This window comes from Rhamphochromis sp. 'chilingali', assembly GCF_963969265.1.
Source record: "Rhamphochromis sp. 'chilingali' genome assembly, chromosome: 17".
Taxonomy (NCBI): Eukaryota; Metazoa; Chordata; class Actinopteri; order Cichliformes; family Cichlidae; genus Rhamphochromis; species Rhamphochromis sp. 'chilingali'.
Genome location: NC_137944.1, coordinates 25,257,010 through 25,276,577, shown reverse-complemented (window position 1 = coordinate 25,276,577; position 19,568 = coordinate 25,257,010). Strand labels below are relative to the sequence as shown.

The 19,568-nt window shown below is 41.4% G+C and overlaps 1 protein-coding gene across 1 annotated transcript; it reads left to right on the top strand.

The window, feature by feature from the left end:
- The first annotated feature begins 51 nt into the window (after window positions 1–51).
- On the top strand, window positions 52–19,354 carry skic2 (SKI2 subunit of superkiller complex). Its single transcript, XM_080862426.1, has 29 exons — window positions 52–168; window positions 504–622; window positions 1,332–1,453; window positions 1,673–1,790; window positions 2,678–2,792; window positions 2,916–2,990; window positions 3,094–3,147; window positions 3,246–3,403; window positions 5,586–5,741; window positions 5,883–6,028; window positions 7,459–7,605; window positions 7,692–7,776; window positions 7,861–7,967; window positions 8,163–8,309; window positions 8,393–8,489; window positions 8,599–8,811; window positions 9,288–9,398; window positions 10,044–10,155; window positions 10,276–10,394; window positions 11,146–11,277; window positions 11,385–11,522; window positions 11,618–11,722; window positions 12,872–13,001; window positions 13,117–13,243; window positions 14,237–14,447; window positions 15,303–15,413; window positions 16,633–16,851; window positions 17,239–17,379; window positions 18,889–19,354. The coding sequence occupies exons 1-29, from the start codon at window positions 156–158 to the stop codon at window positions 19,087–19,089; spliced, it is 3,729 nt and encodes a 1,242-aa protein (XP_080718552.1). The 5' UTR covers window positions 52–155; the 3' UTR covers window positions 19,090–19,354.
- The last annotated feature ends 214 nt before the right edge of the window (window positions 19,355–19,568 follow it).

Here is a 19,568-nt window from a genome sequence, read left to right as displayed (position 1 = left end):
TCTTTGTAATTTTTTTTTAAAGAATTTTATGTCTTTGCGTTTAAGTCGAGCAGTTTTTTGCTAGCCACTTCCGCTTGTCAATTTTGGCAACTTCCGTGGCCACTGCAGCAACTACTTTGTGGCAACTTTTAGCTTTCGTTAACGACTGTGGGGGCATGGATAGACTAAGTACGTTGTGGGTTGTAATTTGTCAAGCCCGCTCCTTAAATAATTATAAATATCTAACTGTATTATGTTTATTTTTGGTTAACTAGCTCCATTGATGTAGCTTATGATGCTATGGCTAACAGAGTAGCTTCTTTCTGCACCCTCATAAAGCACAGATTTAATATTTAGCTAATCAGCAAGTAAGTGTGGTAATATCCGTTAAGCATTTACGGAATAAATACGACCAGATAAATGGTTAATTTAACCTGACAGTCTTTTTCTTCATCTTTTTAATGCAGCCTGCGTGAATGTGTGCTTGCTCATCCATTCAGACTCTTTATGTTGTCTCTCTGCAGATGTGCCCCCTCCGGGCCCCATGGATCTGCCCATGTCCCTGCTGGAGATGGGATGCTCTGGCAGGTTTGAGCTTATCACACACCCCGTGCCCGGCCAGTCTTTACCTCCACATAGCACGGTCAGTAAGGAGTAAGATACTGTTTACTCATACTATTTTAGCTAAGTTGTAGTCCAATAAAATGATTTGGTCTGTGTTACAACCTAATGTAAAGGATTAAGAATTCTTCGACTCAACGATAATGGCATGCTTCCGGGCTTGTGGTTGGAAATCACTGATGCCGTTGCAGTGGAGCTTTTTAAGACTAAAGCCCTGTTCCCTTGTATTATGATTTTATGATTATGCAGTGTGAGTGAAAACCCATGTAGACCTACTTTTTCCCCATTCTGAAATAAACAAGGGAGTAGATACAAATCTGGGGGTTGACCCAAAGACTTTAAAATATTTAATTTATTTGTTTCCTAATGAGAATTACTTTAGATACAAGAAACAAAATAAAAACAAAAACAAATAAAGCCAATCCTTGTACAATTGCTTTACCCATACATTTTTGTATTCAAGTCACCTAATCTAGCACATTTAGCTTCTTCAGAACTTATTCAAAGTGATGCTTATTAAAATTTCATATTATCTAAGTGACTTAACATTATGGTTTAGTTTCACCTGAGCTGATTGCTTATATTAAATAAGATTTGATTGTGTTTTATCTTTGGGGGATAGTTGATGGTGTTCATTTATAACTTATGTAAATATAGGGGAATTATTTGACTTGTTTTGTTTATGTGGCTCTTCAGGATGTCTCTCTGATCTCTTTTTTTTCCATCCACAGCTCCCTCACGGGCTTCCTCCCACAAACCTGAACCTGGAGACAGAAGTAGAGAAACAGTTTTTAAGAGACCCTGCATGGCTTCCTATACACGACAAAGACTTTGCCTTCCAGAAGTTTCTCAAGTATTTATGTTTGTTATATTGCTAATTAAAAAAAACACTAATAGGCATATTTATTGATTTCACTAAATAATTAAGAGAGTTTCTTGAAATCATTGCTTCCTGAAATCTAACGTGTCTACGGGGGGAAAGTCAAATCTGATATTGTAATTATTATTGGGTTAAAATCAACGTATGTTTAAAGATGTGATTTTTGTGTGTGTGTGTTGCTGTTCTCATCAGGGTGACCCAGAGGAAGGTTGACGTTGACTCTCTGCTCAACTGTTGTCCATCTCCGCTTCACTCGGGACTGTCTGTTGTCAGAGATCCGACCACAGGAATGCTGCTGGACTTCACTGAGGTAACGTGGCAACATTTTCCTTATTAAAATAAAATCATTATTGTCAAATCATTATTGAACCTGACAAAGAGTATCTTATTGTTTATTAAAAGTGCTTTGCTGTTTCAGCTTTAAATATGTGTGGTCGTTTTAAATATGTGGTTCATTTTAATACTTGGATCAACTTCTTTTTTTGGAGATGCCTTACTCTCTGAGAAGTTTAATTTGGCTTTTTCAGCCTAAAAATGGTCTCCTTCACATTCTTCAGCATCTCTTTAGGCTTTTTAGTGATCCAGTGAACAGCTACCAAATGCAAGCCCAACTCTTGGAATCAACCCCAGAGCTTTTCTCTTATTTAATGTGTCATGGAAGAATGAAGGAACAGGCCTGACCTAATCATAAAACTGCTTGTCAATCAATTATCCAGTTTCTTTTTAGCCTATGAAATTAGAGGACTGTGTATTAAATGGCTGTAATTCCTTAACAGTTAAAACTTTTGTTAAACTCCTTGAATTAAGCCAAGTTTGCTTTTCAATCAAATCTTGATTGTTTGATTTGAAATTCACTGTGGTTGTGTATAGCAACTGTGTCATTGGCCAAAACTTTACATGCATATTTCTATACATATTTTTCAAGACTGATTTTATCCATTTTGGAAAAAAATAGATCTTTTAGATTTTAGGGCCACCTAGATTTAATTTAAAAAGCAAAAACAAAATTTTCACACTCAAGTTGTCACTATTTTTCACTTCTGCTTTTATCTTCAGATCTGTTTGTTCATATTGAAGAGTCAGAGTCTAGCAGCAGGTTATCATTATGGTCCTGCGCATTATCACTGTAATCAAAGGTTGGCTTGATTCATTTCATTTTGGGTCTGTATTCTTTCTTCTTCTTTTTTTCACCTGTAGGTGTTACTGGAGAACACCGGCCTGTCTGCAAAGAACTCGCTGTCATTGCAGCGCCAGCCTGGGCCTCCTTCTGAAAGCCTTCGAGGAAGCAACACCAACTACCCGTTCCTCCCCGGTGAGATTCTTTCATTCATTCAAAGCATTTTTTTCTTAGTGATTTCCTGTATCTTTCTTTAGTTCAGATGTCAAAACTGAGGAGTTTTGTTATCTATTAATATTCTTGTTGTTATTGTCACAGGAGGAATGGAGGAACTGACGCTTGAACAAATCAAGAAGAAATCTGAGCTGGAGGAGGAAATTGACTTTGAGAGTGGTGATTTTTTTCCCTCTTTTAAGCAGGATCAACGTAAAATAAAGTCAAACATATTTTATTATTTCACCTCTTAGAGTTTGAGTTTGTCATTACTCTTTTATAGATTTACTGAAGGTGGCCCCTGGACTGAAAGCTGGGATGGACTTTACTGACAAAGGTTAGAACTCAGACTGTCCCAACAAAAAAAAAAAAATACTACATGGTCTAAAAGTAGATAAATTAATGATTTTGTCTTTTTAAAATTGTATCCTGAAGATGCCAAAATAGCGAAGCCAGAGGTCAACCTCATGTCGCTCCTGTCTACCGTGGAAGGCATTAGTGGTTTGCAGCTTGAGGAGAAGGAGAAAGACAAAGAAAGTGAAGATGCCCCCAAACTACCACGAACAAACAGTCTTGAAGACCTGGGCATCAAGGTACATCTTTTATTTCAGATATCTGGTAAAATGCTTTTCTTCAGATTATACTCCCTGAAATGAATGACTGTGAATGATAAATATTAGCGCAATATCTTTAAGTAAATATAGCAAACAGCTCGATTAAAACTTTGAAGGTTAATATGATGGGAGAAGTTTTACATGTGGTCAAATTCGCCTGTGTTGTGTATTGAGATGGTTCCCATCCAGCAAACACTCAGTGAAAAGGAAGTTTTGCCCGACATCTTAATGCTCAGGTTTGGTTCGAAGGTGAAAACTCAGATCTTGAACAAACATTGAAAAAAGAAAAGTGGTTGCCTGTTAGCCAACCAGTAGACCTGAACCCAGAACCTTCTTCCTCAAGGCAGCAGTACTACCAAACGTAACTTCTACCACAGTAACACGGTGCAACCCACAGTGAGACATAACACTTTTAGAGATGTCATTTACATGTAGATGCATGTAAAGGGCAAATATGTTTCTTGACCACAGTCATTATACAATCAAACGAATGTCGTATTTGCTTTTTTTAAAAACATACTGCTTGATGTCACGTGGACGTCTGACAACCTTTAAACAAAGTTTTGATGTACAGGTTGGGTTTTTTATGCATTGAGCATACCGTAATTGTCGGGCTATAAGCCGCTACTTTTTGCACAAGCTTTGAACCCTGCGGCTTTTAGTCAGGTGCGGCTTTTCTATAGATTGTCCATGATTTTTGTCATATCGTAAGACGATTTGTTTTGTTTGTTCCGCTGTTGTACGGCACTACGTTGCCTGGCGGAAGGATCGGGGTTCAAGAGTGGTATGTTGGTCACATGTCCATCCGCCAGGCAACATAGTGCCGTACAAGTAGCGCGAAAAACAAACTTCAAAGTAGCGCTATGCGTTCAGCTGGAGTCGTGGATGATGAGCGGCGATAAACTTGCGAAAAGCAAGTTGTGCTCAACTCTACCGGTGGATTCTGACAGCGTGGAAAAGTGTGCAAGCATCCACGATCACCAACGGATTTCGAAGGGCTGGACTGCTGCATGATGAAGAGGAGGACACCGCCACGGCCCTTCAGAGGGTGTTCGACTCCGACACTGACAATGACAATGAGGATTATCTTTGGTTTTGAAAGTGACAACGAAGGAAAGAAGCTGAGAGTGGATGACGAAGCCATCCTGAGCCTGTTCGTTTCCGACACTGGAGAAGAGGACTTTGGTGGTTTTAGTGCGCAGGAAGATGGTGGTGAATGACTGACTTTTCTTCTTGTTAAAGCCGTGTCACTGCACCTGAGCCTAAAAGGTAGTCTGAATCTATTTTTCTGGTGTGCTGTAGGTTACTGTTATGTACTAACAGTAAGGAATAAACAGTAAAATGATTACACTGAACAGTAAGTCATTAAAACAAGGTAAAATAGCAAAAACAAACAAAGGCATTAGTAAGTAGGGATAGGGAGAATTCATGATAATCCAGAGAAATGAGTAACGATACAGCAACTAATGAGCGGTGACAATCAGCATGTCGGAAAAGCCAGGTTTTCAAGCATGCTTTAAAGGACCGAATGGAGTCAGAGGCACGAATGATAGCAGGAAGAGTATTCCATAGGTTTGGTGCTACTGAGGCAAAGGCACGATCACCCCTAGTCTTCAGACGGTGCCCGGGCTGGGCCAGAAGTAACTGACCAGATGATCGTAAAGAACGGCTGGGAGTATAGAGACTGAGGAGGTCGGTGAGATAGTCAGGAGCACGGTTGTTTAGTACAGTATAATATTCCTATAATATACCTAACACTACTGCCCACCATCACAGTTCTCTCCCTAGAAATTAATTTTAAAGACCATGACTGTCCAACTAGATTTAACCCAGAGGCTAATTTACATGAGCTTGTGGTGCTCAGTGAGTTGCAGTTCTTTGTTGTCATAGATGCAGAAAGAAAAGACGAGAGGTAAAATCTGGAAATCCTTCTCTCTTGCATTCATCCTTTAATTGTGGTGTTGATAAAGCTATTTTCAGTATTTAGTTCTGAATTTAATTCAGTCTTTTTCCAGTGCAGAATTTGTAAAATAAATGCTGCTATTCGCGTAGCAGGAAACAGACAGACATTAAAATAAAAGAAAATTGATGTGAGTTAACTGTCGAGTGTTGCTAAATATGAACTGCTCTGAAGCTTTGTTTCCTTCTCCTCTGCCTGCAGGATGCTGCGTCATCCTCGTCTCCTCCAGAGAAAGGAAAAGAAGAGAAATCAAAGCTAAAAGAGAACACAGAGGAAAACAAGAAATGGGCCATTCCTGTGAATATAACATCACCCTGCGATGACTTCCACAAACGCATCCCAAACCCAGCTTTCAAGGTTTGGGTTCAACATAACAAAAAATAAAATCCATTTGTCTTATTTTGATATTTTCACCTCTCTCTGTTGCTTCTCTGAACACGGCATGTGGTGAGCTGTTAAGTGAAAACCTTTTTCTTTTTTCCTGTTTCTCTGCTGCAGTGGCCTTTTGAGCTCGATGTTTTCCAAAAGCAGGCCGTGCTGAGGCTGGAAGCTCACGACTCCGTGTTTGTGGCCGCGCACACGTCTGCTGGAAAAACAGTGGTGGCCGAGTACGCCATCGCTCTCTCACAGAAACACATGACGAGGTGTGTATTTGTGCACAGCTCAGAGGTGAGCTAAACCCTTTTTCAGTACAAGCTGTAAGACAGAGGTTGTTCTTGTCTTCAAGGCTGGAAAAGAAGCAAGAAACACTAATGACACGAGACAGCTGTGACTCACAGCTCACATAGTTGTCTGCCGAAGGTGGTTTGATCCCCAGCTCCACATGTCACATCATTGGGCCAGATACTGAACCCCAAATTGCTCCTGATGAAAGTTCTACATGTGTAAAACATGTGCTTCATAGGAATAAAAAAGCACTATATAAATACTTTTGAAATACGAATACAAATGAATACCAGGAAGGAACCACCAGGAAGAAAGAAGACAAGATGAACTTAATTCATGTACTTAAAATGAAAGTACATAAATCCCCAGTAAAGAATGGAACAAGCTGGAAATGCTCTGCTACGACATTTTAAATTATAATATACAATAATAATATATAAATAAAATAATAATAAATATCAAATTATGCCATGCTGCAGTATTGTTTGGCCTGTTCACTGCTATACTTAATCACATTGAGAAAAATCTTAAAAAGGGGTTGTTTATAGTGCTAAACACAAACATTAAAACAGTACTTTTAATCATACCGACGATTCACTTGAGATTCACGATTCACGATGTCACCTGAGCCACTGCTGACCTTTGACTCCCGATCATGTAGCTTTGAGGACAGTAAACAAACACACACAGATTAAAGTGTCATAACTAAATCATAAAATAAATAGTAAAAACTTACTTTTAATATTTTAATAGCAGGAGTCTCACCATTAGGTAATGATAGAGTGGTTATATTATGGCTAAGTTTCTTATTTAAGGTTTACTTCAAACTGTTCTGTGGCAGATGATTAACATGACTTAGATTCAAATAAATAAATATTACACCCCAGAATAAAAGCAGCTTTTGTTGGCACTTTCACAGTCTTTGTTATTCTGACACAACCACTAGGTGGCACAAAAGTCAAATACTTTGCGTTTCCAAACATTTACACTGTTTTCCTTCCTATCCAATGGATGGCTGATACTTGGTGATTTATATTTATCGACTGGTGTTTGTTTTTTAATTTTTCTATACTTAAAGTGTATGCAGGAATCAATACATTTAACATATGTAACCCTTTAATCTGAAGACTGTTACTGCTTGTTGTTATCATGTGTTACCTGACAGTGAGGCAAGTAACAGGTTTTGTATAACGGGTAAACAGCTGTTTAGTGTTGTGGTCGAACATAAAGTTTTTAATGTCATTATTTTGTTCTTGTTTGGCATTATTAGACTTCACAGTCTGTAGTCTTCTAATATATATATTTAATACATAATTAGACCTATAACATCCAGATTAAAGTGTTTTTTCTTTGCAGAGGTTTATTAGAGGTTTATTTTCCTCTCTCTCTCTTTCTTGTGTTTTTAAAGGACCATCTACACATCTCCTATCAAGGCTCTGTCCAATCAGAAGTTCAGAGACTTTAAAAACACATTTGGGGACGTTGGACTCCTTACAGGCGACGTCCAGCTCAGTCCTGAGTCGTCCTGCCTCATCATGACCACTGAGATCCTCAGGTGCTCGGACTGTTTGTTGTATATATTAGAAGCAACGTATTGAGTAGAGTAAAGTTTCTAGATTGCTCCGTCCTCTCCTCTCTCAGGTCTATGCTTTACAACGGTTCAGAGGTCATCAGGGACTTGGAGTGGGTGATCTTCGATGAGGTTCACTACATCAACGACGCTGAGGTCAGGGAGCGCACCCACGGATTCATTTTTTTCCAGCTGATTTTCGAGGTTAATTGACTTTCCTCTCGTGTTTGCTTTCCTCAGAGAGGGGTTGTGTGGGAGGAGGTTCTGATTATGCTTCCCGATCACGTCAGTATCATTCTTCTCAGCGCCACAGTGCCAAACGCTCTGGAGTTCAGTGAGTGGATCGGGTAGGTGCACCACGCTGACAGCAGCCACTGAGCATTAGAGAGCTAATTGTGGAGTGGTGACAGTGGCTGCAGTCGGTAATTCTCCTTTAGAAATCTGCTCTCGCACAAAACGATTCAAAGCAAGACTTCAGCTTCTGCCATTAATTGCATTTCTCTGTCTCGCCCTTATTATTGTTTTTTTTTTTTTTACCCCAGTCGTATTAAGAAGAGGCACATTTATGTGATCAGCACACTAAAGAGACCCGTGCCCTTGGAGCATTATCTGTACACGGGGAACAGCACCAAGACTCAGAAAGAGATGTTCCTGCTGGTGGATGCTACAGGAAACTTCCTCACTAAAGGGTACAGCTTCGCCGCGTGGTGCTTCCCTAGTTAATAATTTCTTGAAGTTGTTTCTCAAAGAGGAAGTTGTGTTTCTTGTTCAGATACTACGCAGCCGTCGATGCTAAGAAGGAGCGCACCAGCAAACATGCTCAGTCATTTGGCACAAAAAACACCTCTCAAAACACCACCGCTAGTCAGGTAATTCTCTTTTGTCACTATTTTGCCTTTTGATTTCTCTCCAAGTCATCCTCTTATTTCCTGTTTTCATCCATCTCCCTATTTTTTAATTATTTGCTTCACCCCACAGGACCGATCAGTGTGGCTCACCCTGCTGCACTTCCTGTCCCAGCGGCAGCAGACCCCGGTGGTTGCGTTCACCTTTTCTCGAACACGCTGTGACGAGAACGCCCGCTCGCTGGACTCCATGGACCTAACCACCTCCATAGAGAAGGCGGAAATTCACTCTTTCTTCCAGAAAAGTCTCACTCGCCTCCGAGGAGCAGACCGGCAGCTGCCTCAGGTAGTAACGAGCAGTCAGCAGGGGCCCTGCTTTTCCTCTCCCCCAGACTGTTAATACAGGCTGCTTTCTGAATTGTGATGAATGATAATTTCTTCTTTTATATGAGTATTTAATAATCATCTGGAACAAAAAGCTCCCCTAGGTACAATATATTCATCATAATAATGAAGGCATATAAAAAGATTTGCTATTTTGGTGTGCAGTTTCACTGCAGCATATGCAAAGACGTGGTTAGTTTACATACACTCAACATGGACATGAAAGAATATGCATAATTAATTTATTTCCGTAAATACAATCAATTTTAATTTGAAAATGACTGAATCTTTGTGCTTTTTAGGATTTTAGACTTTTCTTAAACAGCGGCTTAATTTGCAACACACTTAAACTGACTTCCAGTCAAAGATTTATGGTGTTTTGCCCACAATAGAACATGTTAATGTAACATTAAACTTGTCATTGGGGTCTTCTTTTAGATCTTGCTCATGAGAGACCTGTTGAAGAGAGGAATCGCAGTCCATCACAGCGGGATCCTGCCAATCCTGAAGGAGGTCATTGAGATGCTTTTTTCCAGAGGCCTCGTAAAGGTGAGCGTGACTGGAAGTTGAAATAAAGCTATGATGCTAATGTGGCTTGGACCACAGCTGTGTTTGAAATCATGCTTTTGAAAATATTGGTGCAACACACACTACAGGATGTTATTGAGATTATTGTGGCAGAGGGAGCAATGCACCACACTTAATACATAAGTATTAATGGTCTCATGGGGTGCAGATGTTAATCTGTGGTGTAACCACCTGCACTAATATCGTCAGTAACGCTGCAGTGAGGAAAAAACTAAAGTTATGCACAATTAGCAAATCAGAGAATTCTGTGAAAACAAATATGGTGGTAGAAAAATATCTTTCCATATCTTAATATCAAGTGCGTCTTTTTCTTGGAATTTGTTTTCTCAAGCAAATCTGTGATGATCAGGTGGGGAAGTATTTGATGGAAATGACTTGGAATTTCTCTGTAATAGCTGTGGTCAGAAAAGCGGATGATGGTTAGTGAGCCTGCAGGCTGAATCTTGGATGAGATGTAGCTACAGGGCTTGTTTTCTCTTTGGAAGAATGAGATCAGAGGAAAAAGAGACAATTTTGTGCTGCAACCCCACCTATTTGCTACACTCACCTTCATTTGCAAATAAAAATAGCTCTACCAGCTGTCTGCATCTTCCCTTCCTCTCCCAGGTGCTGTTTGCCACCGAGACCTTTGCGATGGGAGTGAACATGCCCGCCAGGACCGTGGTGTTCGACAGCATCAGGAAACATGATGGAACCGGCTTCCGAAATCTGCTGCCAGGTTTGATACTCTCCATCTCAGCCGCCATCACTAATGCTTTCTAGTCCTTGAGGATAAATTGTAGCTGAGGAAAAACAAGCATTTTGAGACCTGTGCTCATGCCATGAACCATATTTTTAGGTGAGTATATTCAGATGGCGGGCAGAGCGGGCCGGAGAGGTTTGGACGCCACGGGCACTGTGATCATTCTGTGTAAAGCCGGCGTTCACGAGATGGCAGATCTGCACGTCATGATGCTGGTGAGGGCCGCAGCAGGGTTTCATTTCATAACATCTACCTGCCGCGTGGGTTTATACATCGTTCCACTCAAGTCTCTCGGTACCCATCTCTCCACATCTAAAGCAAAGCTGCACCGCTTGTTTATTTTGGCTGTGATTCAAGGAAGGTGTTGCACGCTCCGTTATTCATTTAACATTTAATTACACAGTTGAGTGGGCTATTTTAACACAGTCTCCCTCTGTGCCAGTTTGAAAAGCACTGCTTTGGGTTCAGTGTGGAACTGAAACACAAATTGTGTTTTTTATCCTTTTTTCTTTCATGGATGCTTTACTTTCTTTTGTAAATGTAGAAAGCCAGAGCCTCCTCTTCTACAGATGGTGCAAAATTAAATAGGCTGTGGTCTTTTTTCACAATATTTCTGGACTTTCAAGGCTGATATTAATTTTTGAGATATACAGTGCTGTGAAAAAGTATTTTCCTCTTTCCTATATTTGTTGGTTTGTTAGTTTCTTTTTTGCATATGTTTCATATCATTAAACAAATCCTAATATTAGGCTAAGATAACCCAAGTAAATACAAAATCTGCTGGGGTGAGATCAGGTATACGCTGGGTGGTGTGGCTGTAAGCAATTACAAAGTGTTACGCTTTAAAAAAGAAATCAGTGGCGTCAGTAGATGAATTGGAATCAGAGCAGTTTTGATTTTCTAGTTTTAGAAAATGGTTTGCATCCCATTTCTGTGCTGACTCTTCTTCCTGTGTGTCTCCCTCAGGGTAAGCCCACCCTTCTCCAGTCCCAGTTCAGACTGACTTACACCATGATCCTCAACCTGCTGCGAGTCGAAGCTCTCCGTGTGACCGACATGATGAGGAGGAGCTTCTCTGAAAGCCACAGAGATACTCAGGTAACATTTACAGCTTCATTGAATTGTTGCTCTGTAACATTTTTCCTGTCTAAGAGCAGCTGAGAAATGTCTCTTTTTCATCTGTCTTGCTGCTGCTGCTGCTGCAGACCCACGAGAAGAGGATCAGCCAGCTGAAGCAGATGTTGTCCGCTATGCCCTCCGTGGACACAGAGGGCCAGCTCTCTGACCTGTTGCCTTACTACCACACGGTCACCGAGCTGAAGAAAACCACAGAAGCAGTCCAGGTAAACTCGCACATATTCAGAATCACGATTACATTCATACAGCTTTAATCAGCTGCTTGTTTACCTTTATCATTTCCTCCCCGTCTCAATCTCAGCACGCTATTCTGGAGTCTGTGAATGGGCTCAAGGCTCTCTCAGTGGGTCGAGTCATTGTAGTTAACAACAAACAGCATCTCAACGCCTTAGGAGTTATCCTACAGGTAGGTGTATATTCAGTGTGACACCCAACCACAGCTATTCTGTGACACCAGGACTATTTGGGGTCATATTACCTGTTTCAGAGCAGATACTACTTGTGGATGAAGACGGTTTTGTGTGACTGTGGATGCATGAGCAATCAGACACTTACCTGATTGTGCTGTGCAAAAGATAAAAACCTAAAGAGGGGCTAAATCTTACATAGGATTTATTTCATAAAGAAAAGAATAGCTTATTTGTGTAGAATTATGTAACAGTGGCAATTAACAAGTGAAATAAATAATCAGATTTTGTATAAAAATGCAAACTAGGATTAAAAAATGGCTGATTATTGAGCGAAAAGTGAAAGTTGCTAGTTTGATGCATGTTTCAGTGTCGTTAATTCCTCCAGTGAGATGAATACACAGAAAGTAAACAATAACCTAAAATCATCTGGTTTCAAATTCTTTGCTCACACAAATAAAATTTTAAAAATTGGTACCAAAGATGTTGTTTTGCCTAAAAAAAAAAAATAAAACGGAACTATTAATCAGGCTCTTCAGCTCTGTTGTTTTTTTTCTAATGAAGTTTGTGTTATTTATAGGTTGCTTTGGTGCTTAGATGTTCAAAGTCAGTACAATACTTTTGTTTTATCTGCTCAAATTAAGGCTGAGGGTCTGTTCTTTGAAATACCTGTGTTTTGTGAACCATGTGCGGACCGTATCCTATGTGCTGAGTTTGCTCTCTGTTGACAGTGGCTACTGCCTATTAGATCAACTCTGGGCTAAAGTGGAGGAATTAGTTGATGAACATCGTGGCAAAAGGAAAATGGGAAAATGTTACGGACAGTGAGACAATCAGCAAGTGATACAGAGTCACAAAGAAGAATTTTTCTTAAATAATATTGTCGGCGATGTTGAGCTGAACAAGTCTCCATATGAGCTCTGTGCCCAGCCTCTGGTCTCACTGGTGAGACAGGTGACATAAAAGCTGAACGGGTCACCAGTAAAAGAGGAAATACATCCAGACGCTCATTCTCAGCAGAGGGTGGTGTAGAGTTTCTGCGTCACCCAACCTGCATGTGTTTGGATTGCCACAGATCTCCCTCATGTGTGAACAGTGTACAGTGTCCTTGCTCCCGTATCGTTCTCTGACTTTTCTCTGTGCGTCAGGTGTCCAGTGCCTCTGTGAACCGCACCTTCACAGCCCTCATCATCTGTGAGAAGGGCAACGAGGAAGGAAAAGACAACGACAACGCCGCTCTGCCTCACCTCCACAACACGTCTCTCTTCATACCTGAAGGTGAGGAGGTGGGGTTAGCTGCAGATGCTAGCCAGCTCTGTGTGATCGCTTTCACGAACCACTTTTCAATTATTTGATGTAATTAATTTTCTGTTTTGCCTTTAACGTTCATCAGGCCCCTGCAGCCACACGGTGCAGAAGTTGAAGCTTCAGGACATCTCAGCCATCACGGTGAAAACCCTCAAAGTGATTCCAGAAAGGATCATCGATAATTACAACAAGAGGCAACAGCCACGATTCAAGTATGCATTTGTTGTCTTTGTCGTGATTTAAGAACTTTATTTATTTTTCTAATGAGGATCCTATTTCAACAGCGTGAAACGGCGTGTTATACTGCCATCAGAAGATGGGTCATAAGGGATCACCATGATCAGCAACAATGTTTAGTTGGTGCTAAGAAGCCAAAAATGTGCCAAGAAAATATCTCTCACATGCTTTCATGTTATATACCCCAAATTCTGACCCGACTATGTGAATGTTGCAGGAAGAATCAAGACCCATTATACCAGGCAACATTTTTCCTGGTTGAATTGTAACCTCGGTTTGTCACCTGCTCCGAGGTTTTAATAAGTTGCCCATTCATAGGTGCTCTTCTGCATACTTTGGTTGTAGTTAGTGGTTATTTTAGTTACTGTTGCCTTTCTATCCGCCTACAGATGGTTGTGTGGGAAAGTCCTGGGAGACCAGCAGTTCTGAAATACTTCAACCAACAACCATGTCACGTTCAAAATCACTTTAATCACATTTCTTCCTCATTCTGATGCTTAGTTTGAACTTCAGCAGGTTGTCTTGACCATGTCTACATACCTAATTCCACTGAATGTCTGCCATGTGATTGACTGATTAAATGTTGGCATGTAATATGTAGCTGAATAGGTGTACCTAATGAAGTAGCAGGTGAAAATATATACATTTGTCTGATTCTGTTGCTGGTTGTGCTTCATAATTACATATCTTTATTGATTTTCTTTTGTATTTTCTTTTATTTTTAGCTGGTTTTTACTGTGTTTTTTGTTCTCTTATGAAAGCGACAGTACAGATATTGACAGGGTTTACAGGGAGAAATGAAAAGGGCCTCATCACTCTACCAGATGGATTACCACCTTTTCTTTTTTGTCACTGCTATAGTTTAAAAATATCTGGCCTTTTTTGTTGTTGTTGCCATTTTCTTGCATTTCTCAGATCAGTCTACACTGTCAAGCTAAAAATCTTCATCACTTCCCTTTGTCCTTTAGGCTTGATCCTCCTGGTCAAGCCATCTCCACGGCGACACAGGAGCTGCTTCGATTGGCAGAGGCTAACCCCAGCGGCATAGCAACCCTTGACCCCGTCAATGACCTCCAGCTGAAGAGCGTTGATGTGGTGGAGGCCAACATGAGGCTCCGTGTGCTGCAAGACAGCCTCAGAGATTTCAACTGCATCCACTCACCCATGTTCGCAGAGCAGGTGTGTGTCTGTGTGTGTGCGTGTGCGCGCGACAGTTTTTAAAATATCCTGCAATGAGAAAAGTGTCTCAGCCCGAGTGTTTGCTCATAAAGAAAGAAAATCACATTTATTTTGTGCAGCAGTTACACATCTATGCAGCTAATTAACATCCTTACATAAGACCGGCCCCCCTCCTTGATAGCGTCTCTCGTTTCTCCCTTCTCACAACACCGCCAGTTTCTTTTTATCCTTCCAATTTTTCCCCCCTGTTCTAATTTCACAATAATAACATCAAACTCAAAAACCAGATCTCTGCTTCTGTGCCGTCTCTCCTGTCTTCCTGGCAGCTTCATTGGGGAGATAAGATGCAAGAATCTGAGCTGACTGCTTCTATAATTACCCATATAGGCTCATAGCTGCAGCTCATCACTGTCTCACAGGCACAGCGTGTTATTTGAGCCACCAATACACACACACACACACACACACACACACACACACACACACACACACACACACACACACACACACACACACACACTCTCACTCTCTCTCTCTCTCTCTCTCTCTCTCTCTCTCTCTCTCTCTCTCTCTCTCGTTACTCTGCAAGATAACAAGCTCTTACTTGCAGTATCAGTGTCTCCTGTTATCACTGCACATTCACACTTCCTTATGTCTTTATTCAACCTTGTGGGTAATAAAAATTGGCGGTGTGGAGATCGTCCTCAGTGGTTTAAAGCTGCGTTAGCTAAAGATGCGTTAATGAGAGTACAGAAGTTTTTTATTATCTTCTTCTCTGTTGAATTCACTGGATTTAGGCCAAGTTCTGCTGTTTCATTTCTCAAATTGAGTATCCTGTGTGTCTGTGTGTGTCAGTTTGCTCGGATTAAGGAGAGGATGAGCCTGCAGGAAGAGCTGGACCAGCTCCTCTTCCTTGTGTCGGACCAGTCTCTGACTCTGCTGCCAGAATACCACCAGAGGATCAAGGTTTGGATGAGAGTCTTTATCCTGACGTGTTTCTGTCCGTTGGCAGAAAAATGAATCACCGGCTATTTTTATAAGTCAGTCATTTACTGAGTAAAAAAAAAGTGTAAAGACCTCTCGGTTGCTTCTCAGATCGGAATATTTTCCTCTTCGTCATCTTCCTGTGTGATCGTAGGTCTATGAATTATTGAATTTATAATACCTTTAGACATAAAAAATGTTCCCATCACAATTTCCCAAAAGTCAGTTTGCTTAAATGAGGTTTTTGATAATCTCAATAATTCCCAAGACATCAGAAGTTTGCTACATTGTCCTCGATTTGAGTCCAGATGGGATCTGTGCTGCGTTTGTCTTTCTCTGCTGATTATGTCTCTAATAAAAGCATTAAAATGGGTGAAAAAAATTTACAAATATTTAATTTAGAGACAAAGAAAGGAGCTAATATTTAAAAATTACCTTATGCTAACAGTGATGCTAACAAGCTGTTTATTTTTGCCATTATAGAATTTAGTATTAACATGCATATGTTTGCTATTCAGCACTTAAAGCAGACTCTACCCGCTGTGCTGTTTACATTTCACAAGACAAGCAAAATTCATCCTCCAGGTGGCGCTTGAGGAAAAAAATTATTTAAAAGTGACAAAGATTCACCGCCTCATCACAGAAGATGATCCCAACAGTTGAATCAGTAAATCAAAGTACAAATGTTATACAATGCTACTTTTGGCTCCACAGGTGGAATCGAACCAGCACATCTGGAATCGAACCAGCAACTTGCTTGCCAAAGAAATGTGGGACAGCCCTAAGTATTATATATTAAAGAGCTGGTTTGAGGCAGTAAACGAGCTCAAAGCGTTCAGCTGCACGTTCAGTAATGGTGCACACACTCGGCCATTTGCATGAGCTCTTTGTCAGGTGATGGAGGATCCAGTCATCCTCATCAGGACATTGAACCAATAAGGAACTCCCTCAGGCTCCCTTTGCAGTAAAATGTCTGGGATTGCACCACCTTTCAGTCACAGCTAGTGCAATCCCTCCACATTTCTTCTTACTCCTCAAATTTCATATCAGTGAGATTTTTCAGTCTGGACTCAAGTTGTTGAATGCTTGACATTTTTTATCTGTTAGCATAGTTTCCCAGGTTTTAGTAGCACTTTTTCCTTCAAAACTCCACAAAAATAAACAAACTCAGAGGTTTATTTTCCTCGCCGGCCTCCCTCAGGTCCTTCAGTCCCTCCAGTACATCGACAGCGGCGGGGCAGTGCAGCTGAAAGGCCGCGTAGCCTGTCAGATCAGCAGCCACGAGCTGCTGCTGACGGAGCTTCTGTTCGAGAACGTCCTGAGCCCGCTGGCGCCCGAGGAGAGCGCCGCCCTGCTGTCCTGTCTGGTCTTCACTCAGAACACCCAGGTGGAGCCGCACATCACCAACACGCTGCAGGAGGTGAGGAGGCAGAGGAGTTTTTTTTCCTTATGACTCACTCACACACAAACACTCACATCACGTGACACTGTGCACATTTGATGAACAACGTCCCGCAGGAAGGACGGCGAGGGCACGTCACCTGACTCACCCCAGTCACTCCCTCACTTTTAAATCACTCGCCGAGTCTTTTGCTTAAACACGAAGGAGCTTTATGGCAGCCTGAATTAGTGATGACTTAAGTAGCAGTGCAGACACTAGAAGATCAGAAGTACAGCGACGCGGTTTGTAAAGCAGGTTCATAATGTCCACACTGAGAGGCGGGAGAGCGAGTCACTTGTATCTACATGATCAAATCCGGCCACCAGCTGAACTCAGCATCCCGATCTTGTCATTTTTCTCTACCAGGGCATCGAGCAGGTGAAGTCGGTGGCTCAGCGCATCGGAGAGCTGCAGCGGGAGTGTGGGATACCGCAGACGGCTGAGGAGTTTGTAGGCCAGTTCAAGTTTGGGCTCACAGAGGTGGTTTACTGCTGGGCCAGGGGAATGGTGAGGTTTAACACTTTGTTGGGCTTTATTTGACCCCAGTCACACCTTTTGGTGAGAGGAAGTATGTCTAAGAATGTGTGGGAATGACTTCACTGAGAACAGAGGAAGTAAAAGCAGTTTTCAGTCTGCTGGGGCTCTCGGAGCAGAGGTGAGCGTGATCCTCTTAAATCCACCTAACAAGTCATCGGGTCACAGATGTGCTGTTCCTCTGCTGAGACGAGAAAGTGTAACGCATATTAATATTAATCCACCAGCTCTGCCTACCTGATGAGCACATTTAGCCCCAAACAGGAGGGAAGAATCCAGATTAAGACAACACTCAGTGCCAGATGACAGAGATTGCACTTTAATCCCTGCTGTTACTGGGACTGGTGATATTTATAAGATTATTTATTTATTTTTAACCCTTTAAAGCAAAAAGGAATAAAAAACAAACAAACTATAATTTGTTCCTATTACCTGTCATTGACACCTGGATTTGGCCTCTTTCTTCCATTTTTCTCAACACTGTTCCTCCTGAAGTCTTATCATGTGACTCAGTTTCATAACTGCCATTCGTCTTGCGTTGGTGGATCCAGTTTTTGTCATTTCTTTGTGATGGATTTCTTACAGGCTGCTAACAAGATTTTAAACAAATACATGACCCAGTAATTTTGGCAGTTACCAAATTAATACACTCCCTGAAATCTACAGTCCCAGGTTAGAGCCAAAAGACATTTATATTTACTCCAACATGGCTGTTTGCAGATTCAGACTTGCTTTTAATTCTGGGTGTTGACAATAAGTGTTATCAAATCTTAAGAAATTAACTGTTGTCTTCTCAAGATACGCAACCTCAGAAATATTCTTACACCCCCCCCATTACATGTAGCATTTCCTCTCCATCAGTTGCTGCTATAATGTAGATACTACTCTATTTCTTTGAAATGTTGACTCCACTTCTGTCCTCTGAGCTTTACTTCTTTACTCAGAAGAACCCAAGATGATTTCTTCTTATATGAAAATTGTTTTAAACTCTGTTGTTGTTTTTCTGATCTGCAGAGCGGTTAAACAGCATCACTGGTTTATTTTTGCAGGTCTTTGTACTTGCCAAAAGAAAAGTAAAGCTCAAAAACAAGCCCGATCATTCAGTTGCAAATAAGGACAAAGATTAGAAGACAAGTAGTGTGATTACTCAAACTGCATGTTGTGAACAATCATGAGAATTTAAACACTAACTTCTCAGTTTTGGCTTCAGGTATCAGGATTTGTGGTTCTTAAAAAGTTCTTTGTTTTTTTAAAGCTGCCTGCAAATCTAATCATGTTTTTATTCATCACATGCAATTTAATGTTACAAAATATAATGAGTTTATCACTTTATGTCACCCCAGACAGAGTATCCTGGAGTACCAGAATGTTACCATAGAAACTGTCTCCTTTCTTTACTTTATGAATGGATAAACTTAAGATGTGATTCGTGCTGTTAAAGTTTCCTCTTCGTCGCTCACCACCTCCTCTGTCCCGTCCCAGCCCTTCGCAGAGATCGCCCAGCTCACGGACGTCCAGGAGGGCACGGTGGTCCGCTGCATCCAACGCCTGGACGAGGTGCTGAAGGAGGTGAGGCAGGCCGCCCGCATCGTGGGAGACTCCGTCCTGGGGAGCAAGATGGAGAAGGCCTCCTTGGCCATCCGCAGGGACATTGTCTTCACTGCCTCCCTGTACACCCACTGAAAGGTGGCAGGAGGGGGGACGTGTGCCTGAAGCCAAGTGCTTTCTTTGAGGTGGAGGGGTGAGGGAGATGTACAGGGAGGAGATAATTGAGGCAAGGGTGTCTTCACATGTTTGGAGCTGAATGTGCCTACAAAACATGTTGATGTTTACATATAAATTCTTAGCAGGATGGAGGGACTTGTTTTAATCAAACAGACCAAAGTGCAGACTGTGAGGTGGGGGTTGGGGGCTACATTGTAATTTATTGTACAGTAATAAAAAAAAAACTCTATTCAAAGCCTGCCTTTGTTTGTTTGTTTGCATGGGTCTATTCTTCTGGGTTTCTTAACTACAAATCTGTCATCATGTGAGGACAAGATGTGTGAGGGAGGGCGGTGAGAGAGATCCATCCAATTCAGAGACTGCCTCGTTTGTTGAGCTGTAATGGGATGTTCCAGCCTGCTGCCTGTGCGCGCTGCCCGAGTCCGAGCTGTCGCTTT

Coding starts and splice junctions, on each gene's coding strand:
- skic2 (XM_080862426.1), top strand. Junction 7,606..7,691: donor ATGACCACTGAGATCCTCAG/GTGCTCGGACTG, acceptor CTCCTCTCTCAG/GTCTATGCTTTACAACGGTT. Junction 9,399..10,043: donor TTTCCAGAGGCCTCGTAAAG/GTGAGCGTGACT, acceptor TTCCTCTCCCAG/GTGCTGTTTGCCACCGAGAC.